Source organism: Lepisosteus oculatus, chromosome 2 (genome assembly GCF_040954835.1).
Source record: "Lepisosteus oculatus isolate fLepOcu1 chromosome 2, fLepOcu1.hap2, whole genome shotgun sequence".
In the NCBI taxonomy this organism is placed as follows: Eukaryota; Metazoa; Chordata; class Actinopteri; order Semionotiformes; family Lepisosteidae; genus Lepisosteus; species Lepisosteus oculatus.
In genome coordinates this window covers 42,696,300-42,714,501 of record NC_090697.1, presented here as the reverse complement: position 1 = coordinate 42,714,501, position 18,202 = coordinate 42,696,300, and the positions used below count along the sequence as shown (strand labels likewise).

The 18,202-nt window shown below is 37.1% G+C and overlaps 1 protein-coding gene across 2 annotated transcripts; it reads left to right on the top strand.

Annotated features, from left to right (window-relative positions):
• The first annotated feature begins 423 nt into the window (after window positions 1–423).
• Window positions 424–17,646, top strand: aida (axin interactor, dorsalization associated). Of its 2 annotated transcripts, XM_015351206.2 has the most exons (11): window positions 424–748; window positions 2,186–2,255; window positions 3,501–3,554; window positions 4,912–4,966; window positions 6,138–6,201; window positions 8,550–8,653; window positions 9,087–9,095; window positions 9,567–9,689; window positions 12,254–12,376; window positions 12,704–12,821; window positions 14,822–17,646. In XM_015351206.2, the coding sequence occupies exons 1-11, from the start codon at window positions 642–644 to the stop codon at window positions 14,916–14,918; spliced, it is 924 nt and encodes a 307-aa protein (XP_015206692.1). In that variant the 5' UTR covers window positions 424–641; the 3' UTR covers window positions 14,919–17,646. The 2 variants fall into 2 exon arrangements, with proteins under 2 accessions (XP_015206692.1, XP_006625991.1); XM_006625928.3 differs by lacking the exon at window positions 9,087–9,095 and having other exon boundaries at window positions 426–748.
• Window positions 17,647–18,202: the final 556 nt, after the last annotated feature.

The window sequence follows — 18,202 nt, the reverse complement described above, 5'->3', positions numbered from 1 at the left end:
AAGTCTTATTGTCTCGAGTTTATTATTTTAAAAATCAATCATCAAGTAGTTAACAATACAAGCCGTCTTATTTATTTGGTTGGACCTGGGTCAGGACCCATGTCAGAGCCTTAACTCACAAGTACTGACACGTTCTCTGATCCAGAAGTAGGGTTTGTCATAGGGATGTTTTAAAGAAGGTGGTTTAAAACTGGCAGACAAGTTAAAATCCCTCACCAAGAAATTAATTCAACCGACTTATCTGAGGGGATGTTTGTTTTTCTTCAGCCACAAGTTGCAAATCTGCTTATTGGTAGTTTGAGAGAATTAACTGGATCCATTGCGCTCATTTTCTGCACTTTCGACTAATTATATGAAGAAATAATAACGCAACAGTGTCTGCAATGCAAAACTGCAGAAGTGCTATTTCTTCACCACTGTTTCTTTAAACACGGCGCTTCGCTGGATACATTTGTGGAGGCGGAACTTCCTTTTCCATGCTGACGGTTCGGTTGAGAGGCAGAAGGGCTTGGTCAGTGTGGGGTGTTGGTAGCACCGGTTAGCCTGAATGCCTATACCTGGCACACGATAATGCAAAGAGGAAGCTCGAACCCATCTACAATGCTAACTTGAAACGTATTTTGCGACACCAACTTGTCAAAATGTCAGATGTGAATAAGACTATCCAGAAATGGCACGCGAGTTTTAAAAAAGGCACGGACTTTGATTCGTGGGGACAGTTAGTGGAAGCAATTGATGAATACCAAATGTAAGTTGAAAACATTTTAATGTGACGAATAACAGGAGATGTGTGGGGGGTTGCATAATGAAATGAATATAGACGAACTAAACCAGTATGTTTTACTTCGTGAAGCATCTGCAGTAAGCAGGATTTGAGGCAGTTGGTGTCAATCCCGCGGTTATTCTTAGTTTTTTCTCTCATTATTTTACTTAAGATACAGGCACCTTAGCTGGTCACGATCGTCCTGTAACCAAGGTAGCATCTGAGGGTCATAAAAGTAACTGTTCAATTTCGCTTTGCTGCATTTAGCACTAGCAACAGGGGTAGGTGAAACAAAATGATTTTTAACACCATTGCAGAATAATGGATTAATTGAAAAACTTTCAACAATATATCGGTTTTGCTAGAGATATGTCTAAAATTAATGTTTATTATTCTGCAAGATGCAGTGAGAATTGGACGGGACACAGGATTTAGTAATTCCGTTCAAACAGATCAACAGTATTGTCAACCACACCCTCTCGTTGTTTTGGGTGGAGCTTCGATGGATATGTCATTATTTTCACCCTGCCTTCTGTGGCTGGACTGTACTATCAATGTAGCGCTGTGCCGTATGGTGGTAAAACAAATTATTTAAAATCTCAGATTCCTCATCCCTGGATGGATTTTTTTTAGGTTAGTTGAGCCTTTAAAGGTCTTATGCTGTCAGGAAGAGGTACTGGCACGATAGTTTCAGAACTGAAATATGAGGCTAACTCTGAACTCATGCTTTTTTTTATTTATTACAAGTGGATTGCCGGTTTGTCTTGACCTTTAGAATCCCTGCAGTGTTGGCAGGAGTAAGATTAATAGCTACTCAGTTTGTAAACTGTGTTTGGTCTTGGAATCTACATGGTTTTGGGAAATAAAATGTCACTTTAATACCGCATTCTTGTTGTGCATTTATAAATGTGGGTGTGCGCCACTTCAAAACTACACGTTGGAGCAAACCCAGCTCTTAGTTTAAAATGATTTATTCTTAGCCCACGAGGGGGCGTGGGATCAATAAATAGCGAACTTATCTGTGAGGAACTCAAACAGATGGGTTTGTTTTTAAAATAAGGTAGGAGGTTTGTCAGAAAAAAAATCTATACATACACATTTGAAACATATATATTTCAGTGTATTTTTTTATCCCTGATAACCTTGTTTGTGCTAGCTGGAATAAAAATGGATATAAATAAACCAAAAAAAACATCCGTTTTCAGGAATTGCTTAGTCAAAAATAGGGTCGCAGTGAACAGGACATAAAACAGGATACAATCTGGATGGAATGCCAGTTTGTCACAGGGCTCACACACAAGTGCCAAGTCTAGAGAGGCCAGTTTACCAGTATAGCATGACTTTGGACTGTGGAAACAAACCAGAGCACTTGGACATGCGTTTAAAAAAAATATATTGTTTTATATTGTTATGTTTAATCAGTCTTGCCAGGCAGCTTCAGAAAGAAGTTCAGTCCCCCTCCAATTCATCGGACTTCACAGAAGATCAGAAGGTATGATGGTAATGTCTTATTGCGCCTGCCAGTTGAATCGCCTGGCATATCCCTCTGAGGTTCGGCTCCTAACCTATAATGACAGAACAGCACTGTTCACAAATGACTTGAAACATCCAGAAAGGATCATCAGAGCAACCACCGCTTTCATTTTCCTCTAATCTACTGTACGTCTTTCATGTAGAAAATCCTTTGGTAGGTGTATGTGAAAGCAGACACTAAGCTGACTGAGTTGGAAGGGAGCTAACGCTTCCCAGAACATAATGGGAATTCTCTCAAACAGTGACAGGGAACTGGGGGGAGCTAGTACAGTATGACTATTGCTTCAGAGATGGGTTTGATGACTCTTGTTGGCTGTAAATGAACATGTTTTTACATAAGAAGGTTGAGAAGGGAGCTGCGTCAGCATGCGTAGGCTGCAAAGGAACGGGTAAAGGTTTGTCCAGGCTGAAAGGAAGGTCTCAGGCTGAAATTAGAAAATGTGATTCAGTTGTTTATTGTCTTCCATTTTTTTAGCATTGAATTAGACATACTGTACTGTACCAGTAGCATTCTAATACTGTACATCTAATGTCCCATTCTGCCCAGATCAGTGCTGGACAGAGAATTTTACAAAGGCATGATTAATTAATATTAATGCAGCCTTAGCATCAAAGAAAGATTTTTTGGTTTGACCGTGTCTTGCTGGTAATTTAAGATCTTAAAATGAGTTTAAGTTACTAATGGGGATTTCAGCCTTTGAACATGTGGTGAAAAGCTAATAAATATTTTACTGTAAATGGAATGTTTCTATTCAAGAATCATGTTTGCTTGTACGGATCACTCAAAAGGAGTATTGTCACTATTGCATGAGATTGTTTTTTCAAAAAAAATATTTATTTAATACACCTCTTTATTCCTCTTTCTTGTTGTTTGCATCAACATAGGATAAACATGAAGATTTTCTAACTTAAATTCCTAAGTACCCTTTTATTTTTTCCAAAAAAATCCATCAAGTCATTAATTTTTGTGTACAGATTATTGCTTTTTGTTTATGTGTATTTTTGTGATTGGCGGTTTTTTTAGTGAAAAAGGAGGAGGAAAACATAAAAACAACAGAGATACTAGGAACTACAATATATATTTAAGGAGCTCATACTTAAAGTCTATTAATGAAGTAGAACTAAAATATTCTCTCATTTAGGAGAAAACATGTTCTTTTGTTTCAGGATGATTACAGTTTTGGTCTGTTTTGTCTTTTTTTAGAAAACATTAGGAAAGCTTGCAACATGCCTTGAAATGCGAAGTGCAGCCTTGCAGGTAATTACTCTTTTTCCGCAATTGTCAATTGTCTTGGCTCAGAGGATAAGCATATTTTTAATAGGTGCATCCTGGAACACCATTCCAGGAAGATGTGTTTCAAGCATTGACTGAATTTAGAGGCTAGGCATCTTCCTGTGGACCTCGCTAAGCTTCAAACAAGCTGGCAGTAGCAAAGTCTTATCAGACCACTGGGTTTGATGGAGCTTATAACACTACCAATGCATGGGATGTTTTGGGTATATGTCAACATTTGTTCTTCTGTTGCTCCTACTGTTCCGAATTGGTGCTGTGTTGAATTACTATAGGCAATGCAGAACATTAGTGCTGTTCTCTCAGGGAAGGCACAGTAGAATACACAACACTTTCACACCATGTGCACAGTACAAAACAGTAAATAATGGCAAATAATGATAGATCAACAAAGCACAATACTATACAGTGGATAGCACAGAACATTAAATGCACATGACAATAAATACAAGTAAAAAGTGCAGAGTGCAGAGGTGCATTGAATCCTCAGGCATTATGCAGTTGAATGTTAATGATGCGCACTGGTATAGGTAGAAGCTTTTCATAAGCCTAATGGTCCGTGCTATAATGGCATGCTACTGCTTGCCAGAGCTAAGAGGGTAGAACAATTTGTGGTCAGGATGGTTGGGACCCAAAATAATGGCATGGGCTTTACTGCAACAGCGGATGGTGTGGATGTTATCATCTGATGGTAAGTCAGGTCAGGTGCCATTGCCACCACCTTTGTAGAGCTACCACACTTACCTGTGATGGGGTTGGATCCTGTCCAGGGGAAGTCTTGTATTTTAGTTTAATACATTAAACTAAATAAACATGTAGAAAATAATAAACATTTATAAAATGTCCTTTGTCCCTTGTAAAGCTGCTCAAGAATGTATATAGATTAAATATAGTTCCCTCACCACCCATTTATCAATTTATTTATTTATTTTATATTGTTGTTGTGTTCATGTACTTTGTGTGATTTTATGTGACTTTAATGTTTCGCTTATGTGTTTTCTACTTTTATGGGAGAAGCCAAAGACAAATTTTCACAGTAGTGAAAATTTACATAAATTTCCCTACGGGATCAATAAAGTCTTATCTATCTAGTGGACAATAACGTATCTACTCTTTGAACATTTGAATTGCAAGGATTAAAAAAAAAAATATTAAGCACATTCCTGTTTTGCTTTTTCTTTGTCAAAGTAAGCATTTCAATTAATTGTTGAGCTCTGTTAAACAGTGTTGCTGCTACAGTACTTTCATCTGCATTATGCTTTACTGATGTGAGGTTATGACAGATTACACTTGACATCATGTTTATCTTTTTCATATTCATCAGTGTACCCAGTCCCAAGAGGAGTTCAAGCTGGAAGATCTAAAGAAACTGGAACCCAGTATGTATATCTTAATGTCCAACCTAGGATCTGGAGATCAAGAAATGTTTACGTAGGCTGATTAAAGGGTGTGAATGAATACCATATTTGTGTGTGCATTTTTTGGCTTTAGCAGGTAGATGCAGCCGCAAATACAAAATCTGACCCATGCATTGTGAATATTTTCAGGCTTGTGTTACAAGAATAGGTTCCACTGTGGCAAAGGATTTGCTGGATGCCAGTTCTGATAATGTTATCATCAGATGTTTTTAACTGTAGAGCATTTGTGATATGGTGCCCTGTTTTATCGTTTTATTTTGATGAACACCCCAAAGTTTTATTAATCGCACTGATTTGTCTTCAGAATTTAAGCTCTAACTGAATTTGACAGATGTTGTTCTCCTAGCCACAACTGTGTCAGACTGAATATGTTTCAGATTGCACACTTGGTTTCAGTGGCAATCAGTGATAAACTGGCACTGGACTGGAAAATCATATCATTTCTCACAATTAAGTCATAAAGGCTCTCCTTAATATACTGTTTTTCTTACAATGTAAACAACATAACACCAAGTAGTTCAGGTGGGTAGCTGCGTCAGCATGCCTAGGCTGCAAAGGAACAAGTAATAGGTTTATTCCATGCTGAAAAAAAGAAGAAAGAGAACACAACGTTTCAGCCGTGGAGCCTTCTTCAGCCTTCTTGCCACCTGAAGAAGGCTCCACGGCCGAAACGTTGTGTTCTCTTTCTTCTTTTTTTTCAGCATGGAATAAACCTATTACTTGTTCCTTTGCAACATAACACCAAGCTGTGTTTAAATTATTCAAATTCAAATTATTCAAACTCAAATTAAACTATTTCTGATTTGGAAGCGGCTGTTGAAATTACCTGTCTGATGCAGAGACCAGATTAAATTTTGTTAGTATGTTAGTGTATCTTTAGTCTTACGAGAGTAATGTAGCAGAGTAAAATGTAATGAAGCACAGTGAACTCTTAGTAAAAGCAAGGTGGGGCCCAGTGAAGAACACTAAACCCTTGCACGGTCAAAAAAAGAAATAAGGTAAATGGTAAAAGGTTTTATCAAGTTTCATAGTGGTGGTATAGGAGAAAGTTTAGATTACTGACTCTATACTCTGCTTTATGTAAGGATCAAACTTTTTTATTGATCTCTTTTTTTCTTCTCTTTGTTAACAGTCATTAAGAATATTCTTACTTATAACAAAGACTTTCCCTTTGATGTGCAGCCTGTGCCATTAAGGTAAAATAAGTTTCAGTGTGTACTTTGCTTTTATTTCCGTGCTTTTCTGTTCACATTTTTAAACCAACATGCTCCATTGCAATTGTTTTCAAGGAAGATGCATAATCACTCGTAGAAATGTTGTGGCTGGTGTCACAGACTAATTATATCAAATCTGTGGAAACAGTTATCTTAAATTAGCTTAACTGTGGTGATTAATGCTTGTAAAACCAGTAGGTTTAGCAGTGTTATATGGGGACTGCTTTGTTAATTTTTCTACAGCTAACAATCATTTGGTGTTCTGGTATCCGGGAAAAAGATCTATAAAAGCACACCGTTAGCTACTATAATAAAACATATACATGTATTACATTACATGCTCTGTTCACTCAGGTACACACATATATAAATTACAGCACGGGGAATTGTACTTCACCCAGTCAGCTGCTAGTGTATGCAGCTACACTACAATTGATTAAAAAGTTTCTCTTTATTTAGTGTTTAATGCTGTCATTGTCTCTTGCACATATGACAGAGCCTCTGCTGCATTATCAACTCTCTGAGTTACAGGCCATCCATTTAAATATCTCAGAACTGTTTGATATCGTGTTTTGGACAGCTAGTGGAACCATTCTTCCTCTAATTAGAGTGGCATTTACTGTAGTTTTGGCTGACCTGGGTCCTGGAGTGATGCAGAACAGCAGGTTTAATGTGTCAGCCTTAAAGCCAATTTTTTATGCACCTGGAATGTTTTGACTCTTACCATTTAAGTAGGTGATTTGTTCAGTTAATTTGCTGAGTTTAGAGAACATTTGAAACAAAAGACCAACACTGTGTAGTCTTAACACAGTTAGCTAGTGTTAAGGCTACACAGTGTTGGACTAACTTGAATGGGTTAACTTATTAAATTAATTCACAACTCGCATATGTTCCAAGTCATTACAATCCGATGATTTCAAGGGTGACCTATAAAATCTGCTGGATTGTGGCTCTCTCAGGGTCTGATGATCAAAAACTTTGCACACTAAATATCTGTAGGGTGTGGTAATTTACATTCAGAAAATTGATGGAAACAAATTATGATTTTGTGATGTGGTGCATCATTTACTTTACACACTTCCTTGACCCTTACTGGATTCTTCTTTCCCATAAGGTGAATTAAAGCAGTTTTCAAGGCTGCTATTATCAGTTTGTGAGAACCATGTTTTTTTCAGAAGAGACCCAAACATTGTAAGAGTATGATGTTCACATTCAAACAGTCAATTTTTAACTTTCTTATCTATATCAATTAGTTTTTATTTCAAGCAGCTCAATACACTTAGACTTTATTCTGTCAAACCCAACCATTTATATTAAGTAATATAACTTGTACTGTATATATTATGTACAGTATGTTGAGAGATATTTAAAATTCAGCAAATGCTTTTGGTTCTAATACTCATTTGTTGCATTTTAGAGCTTTTCAGTATGAAATATTAACCATACAAGTTTATATATTGTATTACCAGACAAATGGAACAAGATTAATTCCAGGCTGAAAAGTTAAAAAAAAAAGAAACACAAAGTTTTGGCTGTGAGCCGCCTTCATTTAGGAACAACACACAACATTCTTCAGTTGGACACAAACTTCTTACAATTTTCCTCAGTCATAATTCACCTTTATGATAACATTTATAATTATGTATTACTGTAGTTACAATGTAATTTATGTTTAGTAACATAAACTAGAGAGCATTTGTGTTTATCTGTCATTTTCTACCGCTTTGTAAAAGCTGTTATAAATAGTTAGGCGTGTCTGGTAAAACTGTTTATTTTTTAATAGAAACCTTGTCCCAATATATTTTCAGCAGATATCCCTTTGCTTCAAATTAATTGATTTTATGTACTTTTTAAATAATTACAAATTAAACACACCTTTTTACTTTGAGAAAAATGTATATTTTAAATGTATGTAGCACGTTTGATTGCATTTTGGCCTAATGGCATTGTCTAGACGAAATTATTTTAAATGCTGTATTTTACTTGTTGTTTATACTTTTGTTATTGCCAAATGATCTTTATGGCTGAGCCTCATTAAATGTCATTCCACAAGGGTGTTCTTTAGGAAAATAAAATCCAGAGCCATATCTGCTCTGTTGAATTACCTTTCCCTGTTGGAAGGAATTTAGTCATTTCCCACAGGATTTATTCCTCTGTTTGCTAGTTATCTACATACAGATGTACTGTTTTCTCTCACAAAAGTGTCTAAGCTCAAGCAACTTATAAAGAGTACAATCGACACCTAAGTTTAAAATACAGTATGTTACTTAAGACTCCAAAACAAGCAAAATGGATGTATGTATTGTTATTGTTATTACTGTTATTTTTAGGAAAATTCTAGCCCCTGGCGAGGAAGAGAATTTGGAAGTGGAAGAAGAGGATGATGTAGCAGCAGGGTCAGGCTCATCTGATTCCTTCCCCTCTAGAGTTCCGGGTAAAGTCAGTGTTCAAATTGTGCTGTTATCGTTTTATGCGTTTTATGCAGCCTGTAATTTGAGTAATTAACAAGACAGGGGTTTTACAAAGGTTGCAATTAGGAAAGGAGCACTCTTGATGACTTTAACAAGTGTAAAAAATGATTTGTGGAATACTGGAAGTAAACTTTAAATAGCAACCCCAAACAAGTACAGTATTCTTTAATTTACTTGTGGTAGACTAACAGAATGACATGCCTGCCTTGTGTTTGGTGAGAAGTATGATTGCCTTCTGTTGTGCATTTAGCCACATGCTTTGTTTTTTCGCCCTGTCAGTGTTGTGTTGCTTGTCAGTGGTGTGCTGCTTGTAATACATATTATTTCTTTCACACCCTTTTCTGTTGGTCCTGTGCATGGCTTCAACACTTTCCTCATTGCCTGCTACATTCACAGCTTTTCAAGGTACAGTAATACTGTTAAGCATTTGCTAAAATATATTTATTTTTTGTTGTTTAGTCATTTCTCATAATATTACCCTAGACTATTTGCTTTATACGTTTGACCTACAGTAGATCCTAATTGCAACAGATCTAATATACAGTTTGAAAAACTTTGGTATTCACTGTCCAGAAAATATGGATGTTGTATTGTAGTTGTAATGAACTTGTGTTAAAAGAGGGTACTGTTGTTTTCATGTACAACATTTTTTTGTGTTTTTAACTCAAAAAGCACTTCAGATGAACATTTCTTACTGTTTTTCATCCATTGTTCACCTTCATGGTAACATTTGTAATTATATATTAGTTTCTATGTAGTTTGGAGTGTAACTTTAAAATAGAGAAGCTTTTTAGGCTATGGAATTCTGCCAGATCACCATGGAACTCTGTATACATGATGTTTCTTGCTGTTGAAATAAAAATATTGTTTCATCAGGTACGCTGTTGCCAAGGTTACCTTCAGAACCTGGAATGACATTACTTACAATAAAAATTGAAAAGATTGGACTCAAGGATGCAGGACAATGCATCGATCCCTACATAACAGTTAGTGTCAAAGGTATGATCATATTCTTTTTTTCTGGTTTGAGAACTGAATTCATCGGAGTAGTTCTACTTCTCAGTCTGATTCACCTCCTCCTCTCTCTACCTGTGGCAACGCAGACAGTAATTCCTTCTGTGGCCACAAGAGGGTGATCTGAATATTCTATCAATTCCAACCTCTACCCAGTGTTGAAAGAATGTCCACATGCGTAATCGAGTAGGAGAATAATTCACATGGATATTCTAACCATGGGCAGCTGTTCTCTATTTTCTAAGAATTAAAAAAAAAGCTGCAAAGCTAAAGGGCGTTAGTTCTGATACTCTAGCAGCATGATTGTATGCTAAAAAGACGCATTTGTTTCTTAGTAACTGTGGATCAAAAGTCCAGCCTATAGAAAAGAGAAAATAATCTTCCTTTCCTTATACCAGTGGGACTAGGTTGTGGAAAACAGGAGTTGATCTGAAAGCCACTTAAAGGACCACTTTAAAATATATATACAGAGGCCAAGGCCAGCTTGTCACAAGTGGTGTTATCAACGGGATCGTTCCCTAGTGGCTAGATGATTTTTTAAAAATGGATGATGTTATCAAAACCCTGGTTAAGTCAGTTGCATTGCAATAGGAGACCAATAGATTGCAACGAGAGACCAACAGAGCACAGAAACCGTCTTGAGAAAATCTTCCAGGGCCCAGTTGCCTTTTGATGTCCTCTTCCTTTTATGAGGCCAAGGTCATGCCTCTCATAAAATTGTTTAAAGAAGGCTTAGGAGAGACAAACATATACTACAGCCTACAGGCACAGACATGACAGTTTCACACTAGGGATAGTGTGATACTGCTTCTTTCTACCCCCAGATGTAAAGTACATGTCCATTGGTAGGGACCTTATGAGGTAACTGAGCAAATTGGCCCTGTCAGCTATATGATTTACGAGCTGGATTGGAAGAAGAACAGATTTATCATGTAAATTTGTTAAAGGTCTGGAGAGAGCCAGACTTAACTAAAGCATCTTTCCTTTTCTGGGGTTAATGAATGCACTGGGGTGAGAGAAACATTCTCCTCCTGTTTCTCCAGCAGAGTGCTGCTGTTTTTTAAAAAAAATTGAACTGAGAGAACCCAGATCATTGAACGTAGCATTGAGACTCACCCAGGAGTCTTGTTTGCATGCCACCGTATAGAATTCCAGAGGAGAATAAGTGCAACAGGAAATTGAGGAAATATTGCAGCTAGACATCATCAAGCCGTGCAACATTCCCTGCTCTAGTTTTTGTTGTCCGATTGAACATGGCTTTTTTTGTAATGACCTCTGAAAACTGAATGTGGTCTTCAAATTGGATGCATATCCCATGTCCAGAGTGGATGACCTCCTGGAAAGGCTGGGAAACTTGTGCTATTTGACCTCCCTGAACCCTTGTCACCTCATGCAAACCCCAAACCAGCTTTTGAATCCCCTACTGGGCTATACAGTACAAAGTCCTGCCCTTTTGATTGCTTGGAGTCTCTTCCATGTTTAATGGATGATCATAACCTTTTGTGGTTGCACATGGGCTTCATGGGCTTCATTGACGATCTGGTTATCTTCAGTGAAGAATTGGACACACATCTGAAGTACGGCCAGACGTTAACCCACAGCTTAGAAAAAAAAAGCAGGACTTCATGTGAACCCCCTGAAGAGTAAACCGGGCTTCAATATCTGGGGTATGAAGTAGGCAATGATCAGGTTCACCCTCAATTGGAAAGAAATTAGAGCAATACAGAAAAGTTTAACCCCTAAAACAAAGGACCAAGTCCACATCCTATTATAAAAGGTTTATTCCCCAGTGTTCTGAGAGTGCAAGTGCCCTAACAGACCTCACAAAGAAAATGGCTCCAAACACCAGTCATTTGACCTCAAAGGCCAAGTCAGCCTGTGTTCCGAACCTGTAGTGAGCAGTGCCTCACTTTATGAAATAGTTCTACTTACAGACTGATTGAGAGAGGCCTCAGTGCAGTCTTGTCTCAAATGAGAGAAGGATCATACCATCCTGCTATCTATCTCAGCAGAAACCTTCTCCCTAGAGAGCTCAAGTATGCAGAAGTTGAGAAAGAGGCCTGCTGTTGAAGTGAGCAATGGAATTCCTCAAATACTACCTGCTGGCCACTTAAAGGACCTCTTTAAAATATAGAGAAGATTCTTAATCAGGATACAGAAGCCAAGGGCCAGATTGTCACACTATCCCTATGCCACTTGTCTTCTTAGACCATCTTCGTGCCCCAGCTCTGCCTTATCAGCATACTTCCTTGTGTTCCTTGTGTTGCAACCCCACAATGTAACCAGGAGATATGCAAATTGCATAGATCTCCAGTCCTAAGCAGGTATCCTGAGTGAGCCATCCCACGAGTTTTCATTTTTTACAGTCCCATACTGAATATTGATTGCTATTTAATATACAATGTTGATATAACTAGTGTACCCCCCAACTCATATCACTCTTATTATTAATAATGATTTGTTGTGCCTGGATAAAGATAAAGTTCCTTTGCTCATGGCATTTTATCTTACTAAACACCAGACAAGATTAATGTTTTGTTTCACTGTAGATCTAAATGGCATCGATTTGAACCCAGTCCAAGATACCCCAGTGGCTTCCAGAAAAGAAGACACATACATTCATTTTAATGTGGACGTAGAAATTCAGAAACATATTGAGAAACTTCCTAAAGGTATTTACTTTTCACTTCTAGTTTCTTTTGTACTGTATTGAATGTACCCAGCTATATTAGCTCTTTAAATATGTCCATAAACACATCTTGGCATAGATTTAAAAAGTTTTATACAACTGTCACATTTTATAAGCATGTTTTTTAAATTGAATATATATATACCACTGGGAGTATTGTTTCATTATATGGAAAATGTTAGAAAACAAACATTCCTAAAGTAAGGTATGCATATCCATGTTTCAGCTTTGAAGAGATGATTTTGCTTGGGCAGGTGTTTGTCATACAGTGGATTCTGAAATTCATTTATGTCCTTGACCTGTGTTTCAGGGGCAGCTATTTTCTTTGAATTTAAGCACTACAAACCCAAGAAAAGGTTTACCAGCACAAAATGTTTTGCCTTCATGGAAATGGATGAGATCAAACCTGGTCCCATTGTTATAGAACTGTAAGTGCCATTTCACAAAGAAAGTTCACGTTCGTTCCGGCACCTTGTTCCTCAGGAATGAGAGGCCCGTGATTCTTACGTCCAGCACCAAACTGCAAGGAGAAAGTTATGTGTTTTAAAAATAATAATTAATAATTGCTTACACTTATATAGTGCTTTTCCGGACACTCCACTCAAAGCGCTTTACAGGTAATGGAGGTCTTCCTTTCACCACCACCAATGTGCAGCATCCACCTGGATGATGCGACGGCAGCCATAGTGGGCCAGAATGCTCACCACACTATCAGTGGGGAGGAGAGCAGAGTAATGAAGCCAGTTCATAGAGTGGGATTATTAGGAGGCCATGATTGGTAAGGGCCAATGGGAAATTTGGCCAGGACTCCAGGGTTACAGGGTTACTCTTTACAAGAAACACCCTGGGATTTTTAAGGACCACAGAGAGTCAGGACCCCAGTTTTACGTCTCATCCGAAGGACAGCGCCTGTTTACAGTAGTGTCCCTGTCACTATACTGGGGCATTAGGACCGATATGGACTGCAGGGTGAGCTCCCCCTGCTGGCCCCACTAACACCTCTTCTAGCAGCAACCTTAGTTTTTCGCAGGAGTCTCCCATTCAGGTACTGACCAGGCTCACATCTGCTTAGCTTCAGTCACTTGCAGTTGTGAGTTCCAGAGTGATATGGCAGCTGGCCATTTTAGAGAAAGAGGAAGACATTAAAACATGAACATCTGTGGTATGAGTCAATTCAAGAGCAGCAGCACTGAGAGCACTTCAGTATGAGAGCTGCCAATTCATGTTATAATAATAATAATAATAGTAATAATAATAATAATAATATCAACTCGGTCTCAATAACCTGATTGTTAGTGAGTTTTAAAATATTTTAAAAGTTTGGTAATTGTTAGGTATTGTCAACAGTTGGTGGGTATTGAGTTGGGTAATTGTAATTTATTTATGTTTTGCACTCATAATGTATGATTTGCAGCCTCTAGGATAGTGGAATAATTTGTAATTGCAGTTAAAATGTGTATTTATACAAAGCTATGTCGTTGCTAGTATACAATGACTTTAGAAATGAAACCCAAAACAGTCAAAAAGTGTCAATCAAAGCCATAATCCCTTTTTTGCCATGCAATTATTTAATTTTAATTTGACAAAATATAAAGTTGCACTACAGCATATATGTAAAAAATGTCATTCCTGAATGCACTGAAACCATGAAGTATCACTTCTCAAACACATAAAAAAATATATTTTGTACTGTATTTTAGTTGTACAGTAGTTTGAATACAGCAGTGATATTTTTCAAATGCCTCAGGTATTGGTGGGAGTTAAAAGCCTTTAAAAGGTCCCTGTTATCATTGTTGGGATGCATGCCTTGAATTGTGCTGTTTTTTTGTGTTTCGCATTAATTGCTTGTTTCAGGTGTTGTGTAGGTTTTTTTGGCATTAAGTTACAGTACTGTAAATCATAAAATGTGGGAGCAAATGTTTTTGATGTATACTTGTGGGATTGAGAGTAGCTGCTGGTTTCCTGAATATTTTGGTATTCTTGTATAAATTCAGGTATTGCATTATTGTACAGTATATCATCTCTTTTGTGTTGAGCTGAGTAATTAGCATTATGTTTGTTTTCTGTAACAGTAACCAATGAAATATCTTGCGGGTGGCTTTAAAGGTTTTATAATATTGTCAAACTGTCAAATAGTGTCATACCATAGTAAATGAGTTGAAGGTTTATGGATAAACTTTATTTATGGATATGAATAAAAAGATTATAAAGGTTAACAAAAAGTAATTGAAAGGGATTTAATAAGCAGGACTTGGACTGAGGTTAATTTGTAGAATTGCGAGAGATTTGCAAAGCAGTATCTTTGAAGGTTTGAATGCGAAGTCCGATTTTTGTTTTTGTTTCAGATGCATGTATTGATTCTAGTTGGTTGTGTCTACAGGTATGTAAGTTTGTCACCCACACTGACCTTTTCGTTTGACTCCTAAAGGTACAAGAAGCCAACGGACTTCAAAAGAAAGAAACTCCATCTTCTGACAAAGAAACCACTCTATCTTCATCTCCACCAGACACTGCATAAAGACTAACTGGGTTCACAGGCAGCGTTACATGTGAAGGGGACATCAAACACCACTCCTGAGCACTGTGTCTGCGTACAGCAGAGCTACTCAGCAGATCTGCTGTTCCTTCCCATCATGCCTCCACAGCAATACTAAACATAGCCACCAAAGCCACAGTGCAACCACTCATAAATCCCTGGTACAGCTGTCAAGCTCTTTCTTTAAAGAGCATCAGTCATGCTGTGGCTTGGTGGCTGCCCTGTTCATGCAATACTTACCAACTACAGTGGCTGAAGTGCTTGTTGAAAAGCCTTCAGAAGCAGGTTACATACCTAACGGCTTCATACTAAATTCTGAGATGACGGAAGAAATTCATGATGTATTATTAAGCAAAATGGATACCAGCAGCCTCAGTGTTGACTTAAGCAACAACATTCCAATAACCAGCTTCAAGCAGCTTTTTTTATTTTTAAGGGGAGCTACTTCCGGCTTCTACTATCAAAAGGATAACAATAAACACTCCCTGACAACAAATTAATGTATTCTGTATGAGTCTCCTGACAGGTTGGACTAACACAAACAGGATGTGGCACACTTTCATATAAATGAGTGATCAAAGGTATATTTGGGAAATACCTTTTTAATATGTATAGAATTCATTTGAATGTCTTTTTTGTGGATTCTTAGGGTGGTGTCTGACACTCAGTATTTTTCACACGTGGATTAAACCTTATTGATACACTACCTAGTCTTATATAAAAGGGCTTTTTTGCAATAAGGATGCAGTGGTTGTCTGGCAAGCTTGTGTGGATATTTTGTTTAGCCTGAGCATAATGCCTTTAGAATTGAAACTTAATTTTTTTTAAACATAAAATTTTGAATAAAGTGGCAAAGCCAGAATTATCTTTTGCCAGACATCTGCTACTTGCAGATTTGTTCAATTAATATGCTTTTTTTTTGTTTGGGATAAGAAACTGTCCACATGAACTTCAGATGATCTTTGTTTTCAATAACCATGGCCTTATTTGGTTGACAAATCTTATTACTACTTAAAGTTTCACATAGTGTCACATAGAAAGAAACACCTTGACAGCAGCAGGCAGGTAGCTTTGCTACATTTGTACACACAAAAAGGCCATGTTCAGTTTCATTGAACACATTAGAATTATCTGTGGTGAAAAGAGTTCTTAAAGAACACAAGCTGAAGAGTAAATAAGAAAAAGAAAGTGTTTGGTTTATAGATTGAAAATGTTTCAAAGTTTTTTGCTCTAGAGCAAAGTTTGTTCCCATTTTCTGTGAAGGTACAGTGAATGCCACTAATTAGCAGACCTGAAAAATACAGTTCTCTATTTGCAACATCTTCTTGGAAACCAGTCTCTTCCTGTCAACTCGAAGGAACTCGTAACTCAGCAGATGTTAACTACTGCAGATTGCTAATAGCTTATTTAGGATTTTTAAGGGACTAAAGTCTCTTCTGAGGTGTAGCAGCAGGATCGTTGTACATGTGCTTTATGTTGTAATTTCTGAATTCTATATAATTGCTTTTAAAAATGTGGACCTCTTTCTTTTTCAGTACAATTTGCATTCTTGAGGTTCTGTTAGAACCCAGGACTTAAAAAGCAAGACGAAATACTAGGCCTGTTAAAATGGATGGTGCACCTACCGTATGTATAAAAACTGAGAGGTGGGACATCAGATTTATTGCAAGTAGCAGTCTACATTGTGCAGCTTATGTATATCAGCAGTGATTGTGAGTAAGTCATCATTTTGTTCTATATATGTTAATTTTTAGACAGTTTAATATACTCTTCCTTTCTTGGGTCCTGATAGTTTTATACATTATGTGTTGAGTTTTTTTATATTACTAAAATCGTACAAAACAACACATTGGACAATTTTAAATTTGCTCATTTTCACCTGAGATGGTAAAGCACTATTTTTATTTACTCATAAAAAAACATTTAGTGTATTTTTGGTTTATATACTGTGCTTTATATATTGTGTATGCCTTCATTTTGGTTTTTCACCCACTTTGTTTATTAGAGGATTATGGTTATGTTTAACCATAATTTTAACCATGGCATGTTGCTACAACTGTTTAATATTGCTGTTTTGTGTACATGTTGAAAATTGAACCGTTATTTACAACGTCCACATAAAAACGTTCTGCTGGGTAACAAGAGGTTGTAAATGAGTGGCATCTACTGTAACTCTCTAAAGGTTTAAATTTATAGTAAGAGACAAGCATGGAAAGGAAATGCGCATTTCTTTCCTTTTAAAATAGTATTGAGATTTCAGCAGTATGTGCTTGGAGGTAGAAAACAATGAAGAAAATTTGCACTCTAGCAAAAAGCTTTGTTAATCATCGTGTGAGACTGTTCTTTAAAAGACATTAGACTTTGGGTATCCTTTTTTTGGGGGGTGTTGTGATGATGTATGTAGATGTCTAATATAAAACTGTAAAATAGAACACTAAAGAAACTTTTTCTGTACCAGAAAAGACATTTCAATTAGTCATCATACATTGTGAATTTCATGTTAATTCATTAAGGCAAAAGCATTCCTTTAATAGCTGTGCACACAAAACCCTGAAAGGTAAGGACTGAATAACTAGGGGACATAATGAAACCAGTAATTGTGCTGCAGAGATCTGTAAAAAATATATTTTATTGTATGCTTCATTCAGAATAGAACAGGCTCACACAATTTTCATAAGAAGTGTACTAAACTCTAAATAAATCATGTTTCTTTATAATTGTGTCATTTTCCTGTCACATTATTTGTTTAAAGTCAGTAAGAATTGGAGGAACCATTTCACTGGAGATGAATGCTTTAAAATTGACAGGTAGGCTTCAGTTTTGGGGTACTAACTACATGGAGTTTATATGTTCATCCTATGTTCTCCCTATGCTGGGTTTCTTCCAGGTTCTTGTTTACTCTAAAGACATACTGGTGGATTAATTGGGTTCTTGGGAAAACTGGTCTTGGTCTGAGTGTGTGTGTCTATATCTGTGCCAGCGTTTGTCCTGCAGTGGACTGGTGTCCCATCCAGGGTGTATCCTATCATTGAGCCCAATAACTCTGGTTCCCCTGTGACCCTAAATTTGATAAAGTGATTAGATAATGGATGGATATCAAAATAAAACGTAGCTTTCCTTGACAGGAAAATACAATAGCTACCGTACTTCCCTGGACATGACCTGTAGCTTCATTCTAATTCATTACGGATGTAATCCTAAGTGGTGCTCTAAACTGGTTGTGCAACGCCATGTCGTTTTGTGTTTTTTATCTGTAGCTTGTACAGGGAAGAT